This window comes from Heterodontus francisci, chromosome 13 (assembly GCF_036365525.1).
Source record: "Heterodontus francisci isolate sHetFra1 chromosome 13, sHetFra1.hap1, whole genome shotgun sequence".
Taxonomy (NCBI): Eukaryota; Metazoa; Chordata; class Chondrichthyes; order Heterodontiformes; family Heterodontidae; genus Heterodontus; species Heterodontus francisci.
Window position 1 is genome coordinate 78,915,789 of NC_090383.1, and position 21,143 is coordinate 78,936,931.

Here is a 21,143-nt window from a genome sequence, read left to right on the forward strand (position 1 = left end):
CGGCCCGCTGATTGGCCGACAGCTCAATGAGGCAGGAACTCCTCCCTCAAGTGGGTGGAAGTCCTGCCTCAGGACAATTAAAGCCCAGGGACCCGTAAAATGCAGGATGGATCCCCGGGCTAGGCGGAAGCCAGTTGCCACCAACTTTCCCGTCAGTGGCAATTTCCTGTCCGCCTAAGGTAAAATCCAACCCTATGTGTCTCATCATGTTCAAGTTTCACATTTCAAATTTTCAGATAGCAGATCTGACAAACTAAAGTGAATTTTTTAATATAAAATGAGAGCATACATAATCACAGAATGCAGAAGCTATTATTTTGTTTTAAAAGATTTGTTTTGTGTTAATCAACTTTGAATAAAGCTTATTGTGTTTTAGTAGTTAGTTTGTATACAGCAATATTAAGAGTCAGCAGTATTTGAGCAAAAATATAAATACAGTTGTCACCACTGACAATATGCTGTACATTTTTTGAGGCAATTCTTCACAATATTGATCAAAACCCTGTCTTTTCAAGTGCTGGCCAACCTACTGAGTAGTTCCAGCATTATCTGTTTTTATTTTAGTGATTATTTTCAGATTGTTAGTGTAACTGCTGCACAAAGAAGTCACTCCGCTAAAGTTCAATCATCATGGGTTTCCTTTACGGTGAGATCAGTTAAAAGATAGAAATGATCAAATGGCAGGTAGTGAGACATTATCAAAGAGGATCCCTGCTCTGTTTTCACTTCTCCTTCCCCCATGTGTTCACTGTTTCCAGAACCCCACCACAAACAGGTAGCTATGGACTTTTACGTGATACTTTGTGATCCTGAGTCCAGGCCTGCCTTATACTGCCTACCTCAAATATCAATACTTTAGCTCACAAAGTTGCCATTGCTAATTGCTGGTACTAAGATCCAGCACTGATCCCTCTCAACCTCGGGGCTTCCTCATAGTTTAAACCTTGAATAAATAACACCAGGCTCAGCTTGGATCAAAGATTTTCACGGGAATATAAAATGAAAGATCTCGGGGGCTACATTGCCTGCATGAAACTTTCTTGGGCCCTGTGCCATTGGCAAGGCCTGGCAATCTCTGGGTGACATGGGAGCACCTATGATTTTATAAATGTCAATGAATGGAAAATTGCAAGCAAAGCAACTGTGATTTACCAGTAAGCTCACTGCATGTGAGGATTTGAAAATCTGGCCCTGTGTACAGTGAAGGATTATGCCATCTGTACCTAATCAAAGAATCATAGAATGATATTGCACAGAGGGTGGTCATTCAGACCTTAATGCCTGCAGCAGCTTTTTGGGACAGCTATCTAATTAATCCCGCTCTGCTCTTTCCCCAAAGCCCTGTATTTCTTTCACCCTTCATATATTTATCCAAATCTCTTTTGAACATTGCGACTGAATCCACTTCCACCACCCTTTCAGGCAGAGGATTCCAGATCACAACAACTGGGGGCTGAAATTTGTTGAGGTCCCGATGTCGGGATCCGTGGCGGGGGTGTGGGGGACCGGAAGATCGTACCGGCAGCAGCCCACCACAGAGCCCGGCGCCGGGAGTGCTGGGCCCGATCTTCTCCGTGGCGGCCCCCCACCGCTGGGCGACAGGACCCGACTTTAAAAATATTTAAATAAAGTAAATAAACACATTTAAATAAAATTGACCGATCTTACCGGCTGCCCGGGATCTTCCGTGCGGTGGTCGGCACTCGCGCCTCCACTTTCCCGCCCAGGGAAAGCTGGTGCCACCAAGGTGGGAAAGTGGGGAACTTCGCATTTTTACTATAGTTGTGGGGGGGGTGAGGGGCTGAACAGGATCAAATCAGCATGTACAGTGTAGGGGAGGGCGGGGAAGGGGTGACCTCTGCGCTTTGAACAGTTCGGCGGTGGGGAAGGTCAAATCTTCCATGTAAGTGTTTTGAGGGAAGGAAGAGGGTAACTATTATATGTAAGTGTTATTGGGGGGGGGGAGGAAAGAGGAGGTTTTTTTGCCCTGTTTTGGGGGTATGGGTTTAAATATTTAAAATTTAATGGCAGGTCTGACTGCCCTTTAATAATGGCGCCAGCTCCTGCGCAGAGGCAGCTGACGCCATTGTCTGTGTTGCAAAACCCACCCCCACCACATGATGGCGGGGGGGGCGATCTGACCGGTGTATTATCTTGAGCCGTTGCACACTAGATCGCGGCAGCATGGCACATGCGGGGCCGCCATTTCTTTCGCCTGCCATCACACTCGGCGGCGGGAACGTTAAATTCAGTCCTTGCTGTGTAAAAAAAAAGTTTCCTCATGTCACCTCTATTTCCTGTGCCAATCGTCTTAAACCTGTGTCCTCTGGTTACCAACCCTTCTGCAACTGGAAAGTTTCTCCTTATTTACCCGATCAAAACCATTCATGATTTTGTATATTACTATCAAATTTCCTTTTAACCTCCTTTGCTCTAATGATAACAAGCCCAGCTTCTCTAGGCTGTCTATGTAACTGAAGTTTCACATCCCATGTACAATTCTGGTAAAACTCCCCTGCATCCTTTCCAAGACCTTGAAGTCGTTCTAAAAGTGTGGTACCCAGAATTAGTCACAATACTCTAATTGGGGCCTAATCAGTGATTAAGCACAAACTCCTTGCTTTTGTACTGTGTGCCTCTGATTATAAAGCCGAAGATCCCATATACTTTTTTAACTGCCTTCTCAACTTGTCCTGCCACCTTCAAAGATTTGTGTACTGACACCCCCAGGTCTTTCTATTCCCTGCGCCCCTTTAAAATTGTACCATTTAGTTTGTTTTGCCTGTCCTCCATCTTCCTACCAAAATGTAGCACTTCACATTAAATTTCATCAGCCATGCATCTGCCCATTTTACCAGATGATGCTTCCTGGAGTCTGTTAATATTCTATTAAATTTCTAAGTTTCATATTTTTGAAATTATGCCATGTATATACAAGTCCAGGACATTAAGATATAGCAAAAAGAGCAGTGGTTCTAATACCGACCCCTGGGAAACACCACTATATACTTTTCTCCAGTCTGAAAAACAACCATTCACCACTACTCTCTATTTGCTGTCCCTTAGCCAATTTTGTATCCATGCTGTCACTGTCCCTTTAATTTCATGGGCTTTAATTTTGCTAACAAATCTATTATGTGATACTTTGTCAAACACCTTTTGAAAGTCCGTATACACATCAATACTACTGTCATCAACCCTCGCTGTTATTTCGTTAAACAACTTGATCAAGTTAGTCAAACACGATTTGCCTTTAACAAATCTGTGCTGACTTTCATTTATTAGCTCATACTTTTCCAAATGCCAATTAATTTTATCTAGGATTATTGTCTCCAAATGTTTTCCCACCACTGACATTAGGCTGACTGGTCTGTAGTTGCTGAATTTTACTCTATCCCTTTTTTTAAACAGAGGTTTAACATATACAATTTTCCAGTCCTCTGGCACCATATCTAAGGATGACAGAGCTAGCTTAACAATGATGAATTTGTGCAGAGGTCATAGTTTAGATTTGGAATATATGAATTTTTAAGCACTTAGATCAAAAAAGTGCAAATCTACTTCAGGCAAGGATGAATGATATCTTCAGCACCAATTGCTACTAACATGGGGGCCCTCTGCTGGACAACAAATCTATCACATTGTGGACTGTGATTTGTACGATCGAGTAGTACACCAGAATGAAAATTGATTGAAAGCAATCCAAATACAAATGCCACTGAATATTGACAATGATGACTATCAACTGATTATCTTTGATTTACTACATTTATATAATTAACTCATTTGTTTTTCAACATATGTAGTGTAGCCTAGAAACAAATATGCTTCAAACAGTACTTTAAAGCAACTGGAACCCCAGCTTGGTCTGTGATAATTTTTCTTATAACTGGGTGTCTGTGAATATTGTGTGTTCTTTTGTAACAGAACTGAAGCTTTTAATTGACTCCAATAGCTCTTCATCATCTGGATACTGGAAGAGAAACAAAAATCAGATTAGATAAGCATCGTCCATTTACAACAACCGCAAATGCATGTACTGGATTAGACTTTCACTTAGTCAAATTGTATGGTTTGATACAAATCAAATTCAATCATGTAATGAAACCATCTTTTCCTATCTTTTCTTTTTTCAGACATTGATGGATCACTGTGTACATACATTGGACTATTTCTGTGCCATATAATCCTTTCAGCCCAACCAGTCCATGCTGGCGTTTATGCTCCACTTGCGCCTCCTCCCATCTTTCCTCATCTAAATCTATCACTGTAACCCTCTATTCCCTTCTCCCGCATATGCTTGTCTAGCTTCTCCTTAAATGTATCTATACTATTCACTTCAACCACTCCCTGTGGTAGCAAATTCCACATTCTCACCACGCTTTGGGTAAAGAAGTTTCTTCTGAATTCCCTATTGGATTTCTTGGTGACTATCTTATATTGATGGCCGCTAGTTATGTTCGTCCCCACAAGTGGAAGCATTCTCTATTTTGAGCATTCTTTGTTTTCATTATGAATTTCCAAAATTTGCAGATTTTTTTCTTTTTATATCTAATGAATCATTTTATGAATAATTATGGTTTATACTGGATTCCAGATTGATCAAGTTCTACTCTGAAATTGGATTATGCCAATAATTTCAAAGTAATTCCTTTCTTCTTCACACTTGCATAAGATAAGGGGGTGAAACTGGTTAATGACTAACACAAAATGGGCCAATACCAAATAGTAAGACCTTTTACATCATGCCCGATTTTCTTTTCCAGTGACTTTGATAGAAAAGAGAATTGGGCTCAGTGTAAAATGGGCTGGTGATTCGCTATCGGTCCTTATTGAGGTGCAGCCTTTGACCAACTTCACCCCTGAGTGTTTTGTAAATACTTAATACTATACATGTTTATGATTTATTTACCATTCCACTGTCACGACCATGTGCAAGGGATTCCCAAATTGAGTCTTCAATCAGGGATTTTCTATCATGGCTATCAATTAGCTGGCTGACACTGCGGTGCAGGGAAGTCTGAGAACAGGCGTAACTCAGCTGACTCTGGCTTGGCACATGTAACACTGACATGCTGCAATTACTGGTGTGAGATCCACGTCCTGCAATTTTTGTGTCTGTTAGCCCCTATGAGTCAAGACAATTATTAAAAACTACCATTAGTAATTGGCATTAGGAATTAGTAATATAATGGTATCGGTGAGGAACCGCAAGTTTTGAACCCTTAATGGAGTTGAACACAGATTCTTTTCCAATACGACAAACTCTTCAGCACAACTTAATGAAGAGCACACCAGATCAGTGCATTCTTACACATCTTTATTGTCTATTAATTACTGATAAGCAATGATAACTATTGGAGCCTCGGCCATTAATTAGATCTTTAAAGTTCTATTTCTATGGAATAAAAATAAGGCGGGATCTAGATAGGGTGGATATTCTGCTTCACCAGGTTACTATCCAGGTATTGAAGTTGAAAATTACCCTCTTCTGCTTCGATATACTCATATCAGTGTCAAGCAATTAGATCAGGTGGAGGGTGGAGGGTGGGATTACAGTTTGTCAGAACCAATTTATCAAACAATAAATTTCCCTGTTGTTCGTCAATAAATTTGAGGCAAAAATGGCTCCTAAATTTTAAGGGTTGATGACAAAGAGTGATAAATAAAATTAAGTGTGACCACTTAAAGCTTACTAACTGACTTGGGGTATAAAATTGTTGGTAGCCTTTCTAAAGGCTTATAATTATGTATTTTCAGCCTTTGCAAAAATTTTTAGTTAAAAAAAATTGCCTGGCAACATCCAGTAGATAGCGCCCAGTTAGAGTTCCAAAACTATCTCTGGCCAAGAGATGGAGCTGCAAAGTATTCATGGTTGTTGGTTGGCAAGTGGAGATGATGCTGAATGAAGTGTCAGAGAGGAGGTGGCCTTGTTTGCCACCTGGGGACACTCTACCCACAGAACTACAGTACAGTATATCTGAAAGAGGTGGAGGCAGAGAACTTGAGAGCACAGTTGACTGTTACTACCATTGGCAGTACTACATCTTTGGTGCATATTGGCTGCAGGTGTCCTTGCAGCAGATGGTACAACCTTGTTACTACCTTCCTCATGCTTTTACCAATAATTACAAGCATAACTATCATTGAGTGGATGCAGTCTGTCTGTGCTGCAGCCTAACCAACCTGGTATTCCTTCATTGCTCCTCCATAAAACATAAGTAAAGAACAATTCCATTTGGTTAACCTATTGCCCCAATGTAGTAGACATTTCCAAAACAATGGAGTGCTAAAATACTTGGCACAGCACTTCCTGAGCACTTAGTGCTGACCTGGAAAAAGGATTAAGAATTCAGCAAATGCACCAAAATTATGTTGAAACACAGCAAAAAATCTTGTGTATTTTTTATTTCACTTTCTAACACAGGCTCTAGAAACCATGAGTAACCCATTTTATGTGGGCCAGTTTATGACTCAATATTATGCAGAAAACTCTTGGAAATTGTGTGTACATGTAATTACATCATTGGAATCTCATTTAAATATTGCAGTTCATAAGTTGGTGGGTACTTCTGACACCAGATGAAGGGACAGGAAAATTAAGTGTGGCATTAAGAGGACAGAGATCTGGTATAATGGACCTCTGTGCATACAACCAATTTACACTGGTTACACCTATGTGTAACCGATGGTGGTTAGGTTATGAAAACACTTAGTCTGGAGGCAGACACCAGCGTAATGCACAGAATAGCACGTGCCATGTCTTAGAAGCTAATAGTTTCCAACACAGATTAAAAAACAATAATGGAAGAATTTTCTGGTGGTCTGACATAAGATCTTAGCTGTGGAAATAAAGCAGAGCTTCTACCCCTCTTGTTTTTCAATTACGACACTCTGATAGCTTATTATTTTAATTAATCATCATCATCAGTCAATTATTGTAGGAACTTTTGTTCTTTCATTGACTTAACTATGTATCGCAGCTGCGCTCAGGTTGTGGATGCCATTGTCTAATTCAAAGATTAGCTTATCTGCCTTTCGATGACACTTCCTCAATCAAGGGTGCCACTAACCACCTCCAGACATAATTTGCCTGAAGCCATTTATTGTCATTACAGTATCAGGTTTATACACTTGAGCTGACTTTCTTAGATGTCAGTCTTGGCTCAGTTGGTAGTACTCATGTCTCTGAATGAGAAGGTTGTGGGTTCAAGTCCAACTTCAGAGACTTGAGCATAACATCCAGGCTGAGTGTTGAAGATGTTATTTTTCATTAAGGACAGTACGTAGTGCAGAAGTGAGGAGGAAGTTGCAAAGGGACATAGACAGATGAAGTGAGTGGGCAAAACTATGGCAGTTGGAGTTCAATGTGGGCAGGTAAGAGGTCATGCAATTTGGACCTAAGACAGATAAATCAATTAATGTATTTTCTAAATGGTGAGAAGCTACGGACTGTAGAGGAGCAAAGAGATTTGGTAGTTCAAGTATACAAATTATTAAAAATCATTGGTTTTTGTACCTGTCCAATCAGAAAGCCGAACGGAATGTTGGCTTTATCCGAATGGGGTTGGAATAGAAAGGAAACAAAGTCATGCTTCAGTTGTATAAAGCTTTGGTTAGACTTGATCTGGAGAACTGTTTCCATTCTGGGCACTACACCTCAGGAAGGACATACTAGCCTTGGAGGGGGTACTGCATGGATTCACCAGAATGATACCGGAGCTTAGAGGGTTAAGTTATGAAGACGGGTTGCATAAACTTGACTCGTCTTCCTTTAAGTTTAGAAACTTTGATTGAGGTGTTTAAAATATTAAAAGGATTTGATAAGGTAGGTACAGAGAAACCACTTCTTCTGGTAGGAGAATCAAGAAGAAGGTGAATAATCTTAAAATTAGAGTTAGGTAATTCAAGAGCAAAACCAGGAAGCACTTTTTCACATAAAGGGTAAACATTTGGAACTCTTTCTCCAAAAGTCTGCATGGTAGGATAATTGGAGCTTTCGACACAGAAGTCATATTCGCAAGCACTACAAGGTAAAGGCAGGAAAATGAGGTGCAGGTCAACCTTGATCTAACTGAGTGGTAGAGCAGGGCCCAGGGACTGACCAGCCTAATCCAGTTTCTAATGATCCTATGTTCTTAACACTGATAGTATTTAAGAGAAAGAACTTGCATGTAAATAGCGCCTTTCACAATCTTAGGATATGCATTTCTGTAAATAGTAGTATTGGAATTTAACATCTACTTGAGTGGGTTGACAAGGTGTCAACAAAAGATGATTGGGCAGCACTTCCTTACTACTACTCTGCGGTGTCAGCCTAGATTATATGCTCAAGTGTACACAATGGGAATTGAACCCACAACATCTGACTCAAGTAAGACTGCTACCACTCAGCCAAGGCTGCAATTTACATATTAATGTGGGGCTAAGTAACATCATGCTCTTCATTGGATTACTATATTATAAACAAAACGTATCATTGATATCAAATGATACTCTTGATCCAATACATGATCCACATGAGTGCAACGTATCATCAAAATAATTACAATGAACTATCTCAATACCACAATTCGTATCAGGGTGATTTAAAAGAGCACTGTCTTGATTAATAACTTTTTTATCAAACTTAATTTTGCATTTGAGAATGGGGAATGTATTTTGATTAATTTAATCTTGTATTTGTAAACAATTTTTTAAAAAGGCTTGGCAAACACTTTTCCACAATGACAGTGCCTCTTTAATAATATTGCTGAGGCTATAAACTCTGCTGCACGCACTGCATTCAAGACAAAATCATGCAATTAGTTCAGCTAATCAGGCTCCATTGCATTGTCACACTGCAGGTCACACACTCATAGGCATACCTCAAAACACATTGTATAACTTTTAAGTGTGACAGAACTTGAAGCATCAGAGGGTGCTGCAATAGCATCAAACTGAGGAGAGAAAAACAGTTTAACAGCTATTACATTCATGTAACACAAGATCAAAATCATGAGGGGTTTGGACAGATAGGGAGAAACTGTTCCCATTGGTGGATCAAGAATCAGACAGCACCACTTTAAGATAAATGGCAAAAGAACCAAAGGTGAGGAAAAACATTTTTACTCAACAGGTGGTTAGAATCTGGAATGCACTGCCTGAGAGTGTGGTGGAGGCAGATTCAATCGTGGCTTTCAAAAGAGAACTGAATAAATATGTGAACAGAAAAAATTTGCAGGGCTGCAGGGAAAAGGCAGGGGAGTGGGACAAGCTGAGTTGTTCTTGCAGAGAGCCGGCACTATGGGCCAAATGGCCTTCATCTGTGCTGTAATCATTCTATAATAAGATGGTGCAGTTAGTAAATGTGAATTGGGGCAACAGAATTTTTCCATAAATATAAAACCTTGAATTCTTAGTGTGTCCTTGCTATCTGTATGTAGTCAATTTGATTTTTTTTAAGGAGCATGTCATATGCAAACCCTAATGTTTTGAATCATACTTTTACAAAGAGATAACTCTCCTTTAAAGTATGCTAAAAATATAGGTTCAGAATATTGGCATTTGAATTTCTATATATGCCCCTGAGTCTCTTGCAGATGGGGTGAGGCTGCAGGTAGGGTTGAGTCAAATGAAAAGAAAATAGGGCAGATTACAAAATGGGCTGTCAATTCATTATCGCTCATTTAGTGCCATCACCCAATGCAAATTTATACCACTTCATATTCACCCCACTATTACTGGTGCACTTTGGCTGCAGAATGCACGGTTTACTAGATACACAACAGCAATTGACCAAGAATACACTGACAGTACCTCCCTCCCATGCATCTTCTATCACCAAAAGAATGGCAAAAGCAGCAATGTAAGGGAATGCCATCACTTCCAAGTTCCCTTCCAAGTCAAACACCACCTTGACTTGGATTTTTATTGTGTTTCTTCATCATGTTTGTGTCAATATCCTGAAAATTTCTACCTAACATCATTGCAAGATTGCCATCAGTACAAGGATTGCAGTGGTTCAAGGAGAAGTCCCACCATGACCACTTCAGAATAGTAGCAATGCAAGATTACTAACGCCTTGCTCGCATTTCCCAGATCCCATGAATAAACATGAAAACAAGTGAAACTCTAGCTGTGCCTGCTGCAGTGTCTTCATAATTTATGGCTGATAACAGAAGACTGCCAAAAATCTTACCATAAAGGATTCATTGGGAAGATTAGTCCTCTTCTGGAGTGGGATTAAAGGTGGTCTCTCTCGTTTGTATGGTTGTTTATTTACTGCCCTTTGTAGTAGAATGGCCAAGAATATAGCCATAAACAGCAGCCCAAGAATCGCCATTAGTATAATGAACCACAATTCATTGTGGAATGGAGTATTTGATTGTGGTACTCCTGCCTTCTCTTCAACAGTAGGTAGTATAGCACCTTTAAAACAAGAAGACATGAACTTTCCTGCAAATCATGAAAACATTCTCAGTTAATTTTTTTAGGGTTGGGGTAAAAAAATACATACATGCATGTTGTCATGCAGACCCCCACCTACCACGAAGAGGCATATTAATTTCGTCATATGAACATTGATTGTAAACTGTTGCTCGAGTGAAGAAATGACTTGTTAAAGAGATCACCAGACCTTTGACTGGAGGACATTTGCATACTAAGAAACAATGCTTGTGGAGACAAAGAACTACTCCCTGGGCCAATTAACCCAGATGGATTTTGATCACCAGACATTGAAGGTGTAAGGCAATGCATTCCAGGGACTGCTAAGATGATTCAATCCACAGAGAAGGGGCTGGTTAAACCAGCTGGTCACATGACTAACCGTCTGGTCCAGGCTTTTGAATCAGAAAGGAAGAGAGAGTTTGCAACTGAAGCTGGAACAAGGAACAAGGGTGCAGTAGTTAGCACCACAGCCTCACTGCTCCAGGGACCCGGGTTCAATTCTGGGTACTGCCTGTGCGGAGTTTGCAAGTTCTCCCTGTGCTGGCGTGGGTTTTCGCCGGGTGCTCCGGTTTCCTCCCACCGCCAAAGACTTGCATTTTGATAGGTAAATTGGCCATTGTAAATTGCCCCTAGTGTAGGCAGGTGGTAGGGAATATGGGATTCCTGTAGGGTTAGTATAAATGGGTGGTTGTTGGTCGGCACAGACTCGATGGGCCGAAGGGCCTGTTTCAATGCTGTATCTCTAAATAAATAAATAAATAACTCCCTCTCCTGGCTGTCTCTCTCTCGCTTTCTCCCAAGCCACCAGACCCACGGAAGACACATAAACCTCAAGAGAGAAAAGACTCCGACATCGAAACAAGTTGAAGCGTGCGCTGGGCCCCAACGAATTGCAAGACTTATCGGCAGCCAAAGACTCTACATTGAACTTAGAGGACTGTAATTATAATCCCGATATTGCCTCAAACTTTTCCTCTTCTTTTCTACTTTTTCTATCTCTTATCTACGTGTGCATTTATCGCCTAAGTATGGTAACATGGTTGTGACACATATTTGTAGTTGTTAACCAGATTAGGGTTTTAAGATTAAGAAACTTTCGCCTTTCTTGTTCAAATCTAAGGAAACCTTTTTGATTTCTTTACCTTACAATTGGAGCAGCGAACAAGGATTCACTGACGGTGAGCTAAAACATAGTGTTTCTAAAATTAAACTCTTTCGGTTAAACCAGGCAAAGGCTGAGCGGCAACCACTAGACCCCTTCTCACCTGGTCGTAACAATGTATTAGAGATTCTTCTGTATAGTTCTATTTTGAAAAACTGTTGGAAGAGAACCAGAGCCATTTTATTGAATTGACTGATAATCTCTAGATGGTGACTTGCGTGTGGTTAATATTTGTCTTGTTTGGCACAAAATTATTTGCAAAGTTTTCACATCTATATGGCTCCACTGTATGAGGTGACGTGATAGCAGATGTTGCAGGTACCATGATTATGGAGCATTTTAATACAGATGTAATGGAACTGTCCAACACTACTCCTTTGTCTGCCTTTCTACAGAGGGCGTTTGAAAGTACAATTTCCATAATGTTAACAGCTCTTAACTTTGAGAGGCACATCAATAATCCATCTGTCATGGACCTCATAGTGGATATTTTTAATCTTACCTCTTCCATCCAAACATTCCGTTTTAAGGAAATGTTGGTCCAAGTCCTCCCTCACCCCTTTCCTAAATGGACTGGCAGAGTGAGATCAGAGACACATGAAACCTTTAATGAGTAATCATGCTACGTATGTAAAATCTGATGTATAAATTACGCCTTTATGCATGCTCATGCATGTTTATGTTGCTCTAAAGTAGGGATTTCTGCTTAAAAGATTTTTACTGAAAGAAAAACTGTAAATTGGAGAACAACAACTACTGCACAATGTGACTTATACACCAGGTGTTATATTGCTCTAAACAGACAGGGAGCCAAACTGAAAATTGTGTTAAACTACAGTGAATTATTTAAGTACAACTGCTATTACTCGATTCACTCATATTAGATTATGATAATTAATATGGTTGATATATTGTTTACATATGTGGATTTACTAGTTTTCTTTTTCAAACTGCATGATTTCAGATAATTTTTTAAATTTTCATCTCCATTGATAAAAACATTAAAAAATCAATTATGTGCACGGGATTTAAACAAACCAAATATGGGAACATACTTACCTACACCTGTTGCTGTACTATGTTTGATGATGGGGGTAGTAACACTTCCCATATCTGTTGTACATATAACTTGGAATAGAAAAGCTAGAACAAATAACAACATAATTACAATTCCATTTAAGCTCAATATTTTACATATATTTTTGCCACAATAGCAAAAAAAAACACACTCCTAATGCTATGGCAAAAACTTCCATTAGTAAGTAGGAAGGTATGTGGAAGTGAGGAAGTTAAACTGAAAGTTTACTTTAACCTGAGGCACAGCAGAGCGCTCACTGGGATAGTTAATAAAAATAGCCTGTAATACACACAGACACACGTAGGGCTGGATTTTATGTGCCTGCCCTGGCAGCCCACATGCCGCAGAGCCGCCGCAATCTACCATGCAACGGCTCACTTAAATACCCTGGTAGGCCCTCCGTGACGCCCAATCACGAGGAGGGGGCAGGCTGGCTGACACCGGCAATGGTGTCAGCTGCCTGTGCACAGGCACTGGTGCCATTTTTAAAGGGCAGTCAGCCCTGCAGGTGAATTTAAATTTTTAAAGAGATACCCCCCCAAAAATGTATGGAATAAAATTCTAATGCCCCTTTCCCAACCACCCCCCCCCAATAACAATTAAATTATCTGCTCTTTCCCCCTCCACCACCGCCCCCAGCAAAACACTTACCTTTGGAATATGATCTTCCCCCCCCCACCCCCCCCCCCCCGCCCCATCCAAACTGTACAAAGTTCACAGTTCACCCTTCCCACCATCCCCTACACTGATGATGATTATTTGATCCCGTTCCCCCGCCGCACTAAAAATTTGAACTCTCCCCTTTCCCCATCACTATTGTGCCTCGTTTCCCCAGACAGGGAATTGAAGGCGCAGTAGTGCCGGCTGCTGCTCTGAAGATCGTGGCGGGCCCATAAGATCCCAGGTAAGTGCATGTTAATTTATTAATTTTATTAATTTACATATAGTAATGCAGGTCCTGTCACCCAGCAGCAGGAGGGCTGCCACAGAGCCTCGTTGCTGCCGAGAAGATCGGGCCCAGCCCTCCCGGTGTTGGACTCCATGGCAGGAAAGCAACAAGAGGCAATGCTGTTCTTGACCTAATATTTGTAAATGATCCAGATAAGATAGCACCACTCAGGGACAGCGACCACAGAATGATTAAGCTTAACATTATGTGGCAGTCTAAATTACCAAAAATCAGGCACTATTGATTTATAAAGGCTCAAAAGTAAATAGATTAGCAGAAGTTGATTAACTTCAGTTGAGGTTATGTGAAACACCTTTAAAGGCATAATGCTGAGCATGCAGTATAATTGTATACTGACAATTGTATTCTGGCAAGACTGCAATTATTAGTCATCCCTAGCTGCCCTGAAAAAGTGATGGTGGACCTTCTTTTTCAGCCACTGAATTCCTTTGGTGCTGGTACCACTACAATGGTATTAGGTAGGGATTTCCAGGATCGTGACCCAGCAATGATGAAGGAACAATGCTAAATGTCCAAGTCAGCATGATGTGTGATTTGGAGGAAAACTTGGGAAAGTGTTCCCACAATGTCACTGCTCTTATCCTTCCTGGTGTAAAGGTTAAAGGGGGTGGAGGTGATTCTGAAATAGCCCTGATGAGTTTCTGTGATGTATCCTACAGATCATTCACACTGCAACCCAAAGTGCACTTGTGGAATGGTTGAGTCCAGTATCAGGGACACCGATCAAGTGAACTGCTCTGTCCTGGATTGATTGAACTTCCTGAATGTTGTTCCAGTGGTACTCATCTAAATGGCTGATGAATATTCCATCACACTTCTGACAAGACAGAAGATGGAGAGGCTTTGATTGGTCAGGAAGTGAGTCACTTGTTGCAGAGTACCCAGGCTCTGTCCCGCTCTTGTAACAGCGGTATTGATATGGCTGGTTCAACAATGGTGGTGCCATTGAAGTCATGGGGAGAGGCCTGGACGACCTCTTGTTTGAGATGGTCATTTCCTGCAATTATGTGGCATGAATGTTACCTGCCACTTATGAGCTGAAGCCTGGATATTTATATAGGTTCTCTTATAGGTTGGCAAATTATGCTTTTGAATCAGAGAAATTGTAAATGGAGCTGAACACTGTGGAATTATCAGCAAAGACCCCCACTTCTGACCTTATAACAGAGGGAAGGTAATTGATGAAGCAGCTAAAGATGATTGGAATCTCGTTTCTTGTGGTCAGCTCTTGTGCCCATGTCTGGATCAAGGTTGTGGTATGGTCTGGAGATGAATTGTTCTGGTGGAAACCAAACTGAGCAATAGGTTATTGGTGAGAAGGTCTTGCTTAATGGCACTGTTGATGACATCATCACCAAGGATTCTATTGGTTGAAGAAGAAAGCCCACCACCACATTCCTTCCATAAGTTTACTGATGATTGGGAGGAAGTTGATAGGGCAGTAAATGACCGGGCTGGGTTACATTTAAATAGACTAACAAATTAAAAGCGATATAAAGAGGGAAAAAATGGCCTTTACCTATAGCACAGGGAGAAAAGGGATAGAATTCCTTGGGATGAATATAAGAAAATGCAGAAACAAGTTAAAAGGGTGATTGTGAGGCAAAAAAAAGACCCCTGGGAAAAGAAAAACATAAAAGCAGTGCTAAATATAATAAAGCATTCTTTCAGCACTATAGCGGTAAGACGGAAATCAGAGAAGAGAAAGAAGAAAAAATTTATCTTCGTGCTCCTCCAGTCTCCACAGCACACTTGAGGGCTGCTGCTGGCATGTGCCTGCCACACTTCTGTTTTCCTTGCCCCCTCAAAACCTATTTTAGTGCCATTGCCAGCGAGTCTGCCAGGTCACATTAGGCCCACGGTGACTGGTAAGTTACTCGATAAACTCAGAAGGCTTTCATTAATATATAAAACTAAATATTGTTTTACAGCAGTATGTTACTGGAGAGCCCTTCTTGAGTGGTAACCATGAAGTAGCATTAACTGACTGAATTGTGAAGAGTTAAAACAGAAGTTTTTTGAACTAACTTTTATCAGATGTTCTTGGAATATGCAATGTGCTGTCGAGGCCACTGTAAATCCGGACATTGTTCTCTGTCAGTACATACTGTCTAAGCTGTCCATTCAGCTGGAATGTTTGACTCCAGTCCACATAAATTGTTGTCAAGTTGCTGGTTACACTGAATGGTGCTTTGTACTGGGGCACTGGGGAGCAAAACACATTACATTGCCGAAAGCAATAAATAGATTTTTTCATTCCTTTTGATTAGTTAAACTTGAGAGGTTCATAATATACAATTTCAGTTGTTTTTCTAAATTTCCCCTCTCCATTTAAGTATTTAAGGATGTAAAAGTTGACAAAAATACAGCACAGTCCTTTTAAAGTGATTACAGATACACATAATAAAGTAGTATGCCTTCTATATAAGAAATGCGCACCAAGTAAATTTAAAATGCAAGGTGCATGAATACTAAATAATCCACAGGTTGTACTGTATAAGTGAACTGCCAAGAGGGCTATAGCATTAACCCAGTTTACAGTGTGGATCTAGAAGAGTTGAGATTAAGAGTTAAAAATTGGATATGGCCAGTTAGTGGGTGCGGGGATCACGATACACAATTCCCTTGCACCTGATGGAAGTGATACAGGCAGCATGCAAACTTCGTCCTGCCTTCTCATCTCAATTATTGCGGCCTGCAGCCCAGCACTAAACACGCTGCTGAGTGGCTGAACATTCAGCAGGAGGACCAGGTGCATGCAAGGCTAGCACAAGTTAAAGCAAGCCTGCAACTTGTAAAGGGGAGATGCCTTCTGGGTGCAGCAGCTGTTGGAACTGTTTCTGAAAGTGTTTCTTACAAGTAAGAAAGAGGAGCAATAGAGCAGCTTCCAGGTTCTCTGATGCTGTGCTGGAGGCCTTATTCCAGGAGGTGGAAAGGAGGAGAGACATTATGTTTCCACAAGGGCCAGGAGGCCCTCCATTATCCACTGAGAAGGAAATGGGAACAGATAGCCATGGAGCTTAATGCAAGAAGTCTGGCCCCAAGGACCTGGCTGCAGTGGCGCAAAAAGTTCAATGACCTCACACAAGTGGTCAAGGTCAGTGAATGCATCTTCAACTGTCATCTCCTAACCAATGCACCACCAACCTCACGCATTGCTCAATGGACTATACCTCCATTACTCACCCATTAGCAATCACTATGAATCAAGATTCATGTCTAATATGTACCACCTCGCTCTCACATACTTACCACTGCAACAAGCTGCATACTCACAGTTTGCAGCTTCTACATATCTCCAGCTATTCAACTATGACAGGACATCACTCAAATATATTGCAACACTCCCGCTGGCACTCTTCCCACTCTCTGTAGAACAAGGTGGCATACAACAGGAGGCAGCAGTAGAGAACCCACAGGGGACAGGCACGCCTTCATCTCCTAAACTGCTTAGAAGAGATAATGCTTCAAATTATTGGTGCGGCAGTCACTGAAGCCATTGCTACTGCTGATACTGAAACCATATAGGATGATGGTGTGTGTTTGCCTCATGCATCCTTTCAACTACCACTTCACCTCATCCTGCAATCTGATATGAAGTACAAGTTGCAGATGGTGTGACCATTCAACCTTTGCTTTCCAACCACCCAACCTTCTTCATCCCAGCCCTCACCTTCAGCATTTATGCTTTCAGATACCAATGAATTGTTGCCTGGCAGCCAGCACAGCCTAACAATGAAGGGCAAAAAGAAGAGGAGACGTCTGATGAAGAAGTTACTTCATTTGACACTCGCAGCCACCAGCTCAGATGCTGGCACTGCACCTACTTTGTAGTGCAGAGGCAGGATTTGCACTTAATGGGGGGAGTTTTATCCTGGCGGTGGGGGTCTCGATGTCCAGAGAAACCGATGTCAAGATCTCCGTGTCGCCACTTCTTTGAAAGGCCCGCCGAATTTAGTGCCAATCAGGCACTGAAGTGGACAGCAGCAGGCTTTCCACAGGATCAAGGACCCCTATTGCAGGAAGTCCCGCCCTTGCAGAGCTGTCGGCCTATCAGAGGCTGGCAGCTGCAGCGCCATCACGGAGAAGTCGTTGGAACCAGGTCTCAGGTTGGTCAGATCAGGAGGAGTCTCATGGGGTGGGGGCCATGGGCGAGGGGGGTCAGCAGCAAATGCAGTGGGGTGACCCTCAGCGGGACTCCCATTCATGATGCTGGGTCGCTCGTTCAGGCAGTAAGTGCCTTAAACCCCCTCCCCCACCGAGCCAAGAAGCAGCCTGCACGGTTTTTAGTGCCATACTTCCTGTGCGGCCTCAGGGTTGGCTGCTAATTGCAGCTGTGGTGGGAATTGGGGGTTAATTGCCCAGTTAAGGGCCTCAATTGGAGGCGGGGTGCGAAAACCGTTCACAGGCTTTCCCATCTGGACTACATTTCAGCACCCCCCACCCCATCCCACCTGATTTTATGCCCACCCCACCTCTGAACCTGCCACGGGGGAGAGCATAAAATTCTCCCTGTTGAGGACTCACTAGGCACGGGTGGGCTACAGCAAAGCCAAGGGGAAAGGCTAGCACATGTGCCAGTTCCACAGAGGGCAAGGTTGCAGACGAGCTCTGGTGCAGTAGTGACAGATGAAGATATTGGAGTGGCCTCCAGGAAAAGACTGCTGGGATGCACACCGAAGTGCTTGGTGCATCTGCAGGCCTGTCAGAGAGCTTGTTGCCACTCTCATGGGGGATGGAGAAGTCTGGCTCCAATTTGGCACAGGGCTTTGCCGAGAGCTTGGAGGCCATCCTTTCCAGTGTGGAGGAGGTGGTCAATTCCGTGCAGATGCATTTGCAGATCCAGCGTGATGCAGTGTCCAATGGCCGATGTCTCAGACTGAATTCATGGCTTGTTGCCATGCAAGCCCAACTTAGTGCCATGCAGGTTCAGACTGCTGTGGATACCAGTGCCTAAAGGGGCTTGCAGGCTATCACAGCAGTCCAGTAATCTGTGGTCCAGCAGATTAGTGGAATGGTTGAGATGTCTGTCAGCCCTCCCCCACTGCCGGGGGTGTGGCAGTGCCTCTGTGGTGCTGCATGAACCTGCTGTTCTCTCTCAGGATGACGACATTCATGCTCCCACCACTGCCACTCCACCAGTGCTCCTGCTGATGTCTCTCAGCCAGCCAGCCCAGACTGCTGCTGCCCATGCAGAGGTGTTGCAGTCAAAAGGCCCACAATTGCTTGAGGGCATCCCGCAAGGCCAACTCCAGTCTCCCCCACTGAAAGTCAACAGCCTTCTACGAGGCATGCTGCAGCCACTAAGGTAGCACTGCATATGAGCACGAGGCCAGGCAAAGACACTAAGGGAAGCACAAGGGTGAATAGTTCAGTTTTGTATGTATTATTGGAAGTGTTGTTGGATAAAGTTATTATGGAATTATTTTTGTGTGTCTTTTATTTCAGGATTTAAGATAAGAACGCGCAATGATGGTCTGTAACAGAGGAATGCAAAGGTGGGAAATTGTGGAGTAACGTGATCTGGCGATATTTCCAGGGAACCAGAATTTATTGAGCCACTTATGGACAGCCCGTCCAGAGTGATGATATCTCAGATGCCTCATCTTTTCCTCCTCCTCCTCAGGTGTTTGCCGAAACCCTGATGACAAGGTCTACGCCCTCATGATTCCAGGTTGTCTCGGATTCAACACACCACCACGAATCTGAAACATGCTCTGGGGAGTATTGGAGAACTCCACCTGTGGTGTCTAGGCAGTGGAATCATTGCCTGAGATGCTGATTGTCAGCTCCATATTGTTCCCGGTTGCAGCATGGATCTTGTTGTAGGAGTACGGTCCATCTGTGGTCAGGCTGTGAAGGGCAGGTCATGAGCCACTGGTTTGACTTGGCACTAAGATAGTTGGAACGGCTGACTGGCACAAGATAAAAGCATTGTGACTGCTGCCACTATAGCGCGCATTCACTGATATGATGGTCTGAGTATGGTCACATACCAACTGCACATTAATGGGGGTAGAACACTTTGCACTTCTGGTACATGTCCCTGTTGATATGTGGCGCCTGCAAAGCCACATGCAAGCAGTCGATGGTTCCCTGCTATGCTGGGAGATCCACGTGTCCGCTCCTCCTGCTTCTCTCTGCTTAGAGAGAAGACAATGATGTCCCTTTTCTTGGCGTACAGGACCTCGGTGACCTCCCTGAAATAGCAATACATGATAAGCTGGGAGATGTTGGTAACGTTGCTGGAAGGATCTGCTGGTGTAGAAATTGAGGTGATGGTGACCTTGACGACCAATGGCAGCGCCATCCTTGCCGTGCTCTACAGCTGCAGGAGAGAATTAGCCACCTCAGACACTGCTCCTGGCTGATGTGGAGGTAGGAGAAATGCTCTCTGAAGCCCCTAGGTCAGAATGGTCTTCTGTTGAGAGGCTCCCTCCTCCTCCCTCTGTGCATAGCTTTGCCTCTCTGCTGCCTTTGTTCCATTTCCCTGTCATGCTGCAGGCAAGAGGGACTGCAACTATAGCCTCCATGACTGAAAGCAAGGATTCTGCTCAGAGGCCTTCAAAGCCCTTCTGCCTCCAAGAACTTGTGCAAGCTCCTCCACAACACAGTACTGCCACTAACTCTGCAGCAGAAGAAAGTCTAAAGTACCTCAGCTGAAAGTTCCATTGTGATGCCTTTAAATAGCACTAGTGGGGGTAGGGGTCCTCATGCAGCTGAAGGCATGTTCAAATCAGCGTTAGACACTGACTGACATCATGATCTACCCACTCTGCATGCTTTCGGCACATGCGTGGTATGCCTGCGCTATCATTCTTCCTAACATGGTGATTGGCATGGGCTCTGCTGGAAGTGGACTGCCTCCCATTTTCTTACCTCTGGCTCCCGTAGCACTGAAACCATGTTGCTAAGGAGCCCAATTTTGCAGCCTAAGATTTCAGAGGCTGGGATATATCCTTCTAAGATGCCCATGGTTAAACACGTCACACATTGCATCCAATGGATATGTGAGTTTTTAATGAAAGTCATTATTAAATTCTTATGGAAGATGACTTTAATGCATATAAAAACAACCATAATGTAAATATTAATGATAAATGGAGATTAAGAATTAAAAATGCTAGATAATGCATTGACAGACATATGAAATATAAGCATGTTAAAGCACTGTATATAAACATTAAAAGGAAATTTTACGGGCCTCTCTGCCAAATTTTCCAGGCTGCATTCTGCTAAAGTGATGCTTAGCACCCAAATACCCATGCTATGCATTAACTAGTCGTCTTATTCAATCCCGAGCAGACCGTCAAACCCCACATCATATTCATTACCAATACTGTCCATTTCTACTTCCACAAAATTGGTCACTTGCCCTACCTCTACCACTGGAGTTTGGTTTGAATGATTTTGTCACCTCCAGCATTGACAGTGTCATTTTCGGTCATTCCTGATGAAAGTGACAAGAGATGGGCATGACTTGAGCAATGGCAATCTGGTGG

At 42.6% G+C, this 21,143-nt stretch overlaps 1 protein-coding gene across 1 annotated transcript in view; it reads right to left on the reverse strand.

Moving 5' to 3' along the window:
- Positions 1 to 3,883: 3,883 nt before the first annotated feature.
- The window catches only part of ush2a (Usher syndrome 2A (autosomal recessive, mild)), a 1,262,450-nt gene continuing 1,245,190 nt past the window's right edge, over positions 3,884 to 21,143 (reverse strand). Inside the window, exons 92-96 of the mRNA XM_068045693.1 lie at positions 15,670 to 15,846; positions 12,653 to 12,736; positions 10,181 to 10,410; positions 4,913 to 5,128; positions 3,884 to 3,973 (exon numbers count right to left, since the gene is read on the reverse strand). Coding sequence (XP_067901794.1) covers positions 3,884 to 3,973; positions 4,913 to 5,128; positions 10,181 to 10,410; positions 12,653 to 12,736; positions 15,670 to 15,846 — 797 coding nt within the window. The remainder of the gene's footprint in view (positions 3,974 to 4,912; positions 5,129 to 10,180; positions 10,411 to 12,652; positions 12,737 to 15,669; positions 15,847 to 21,143) is intronic.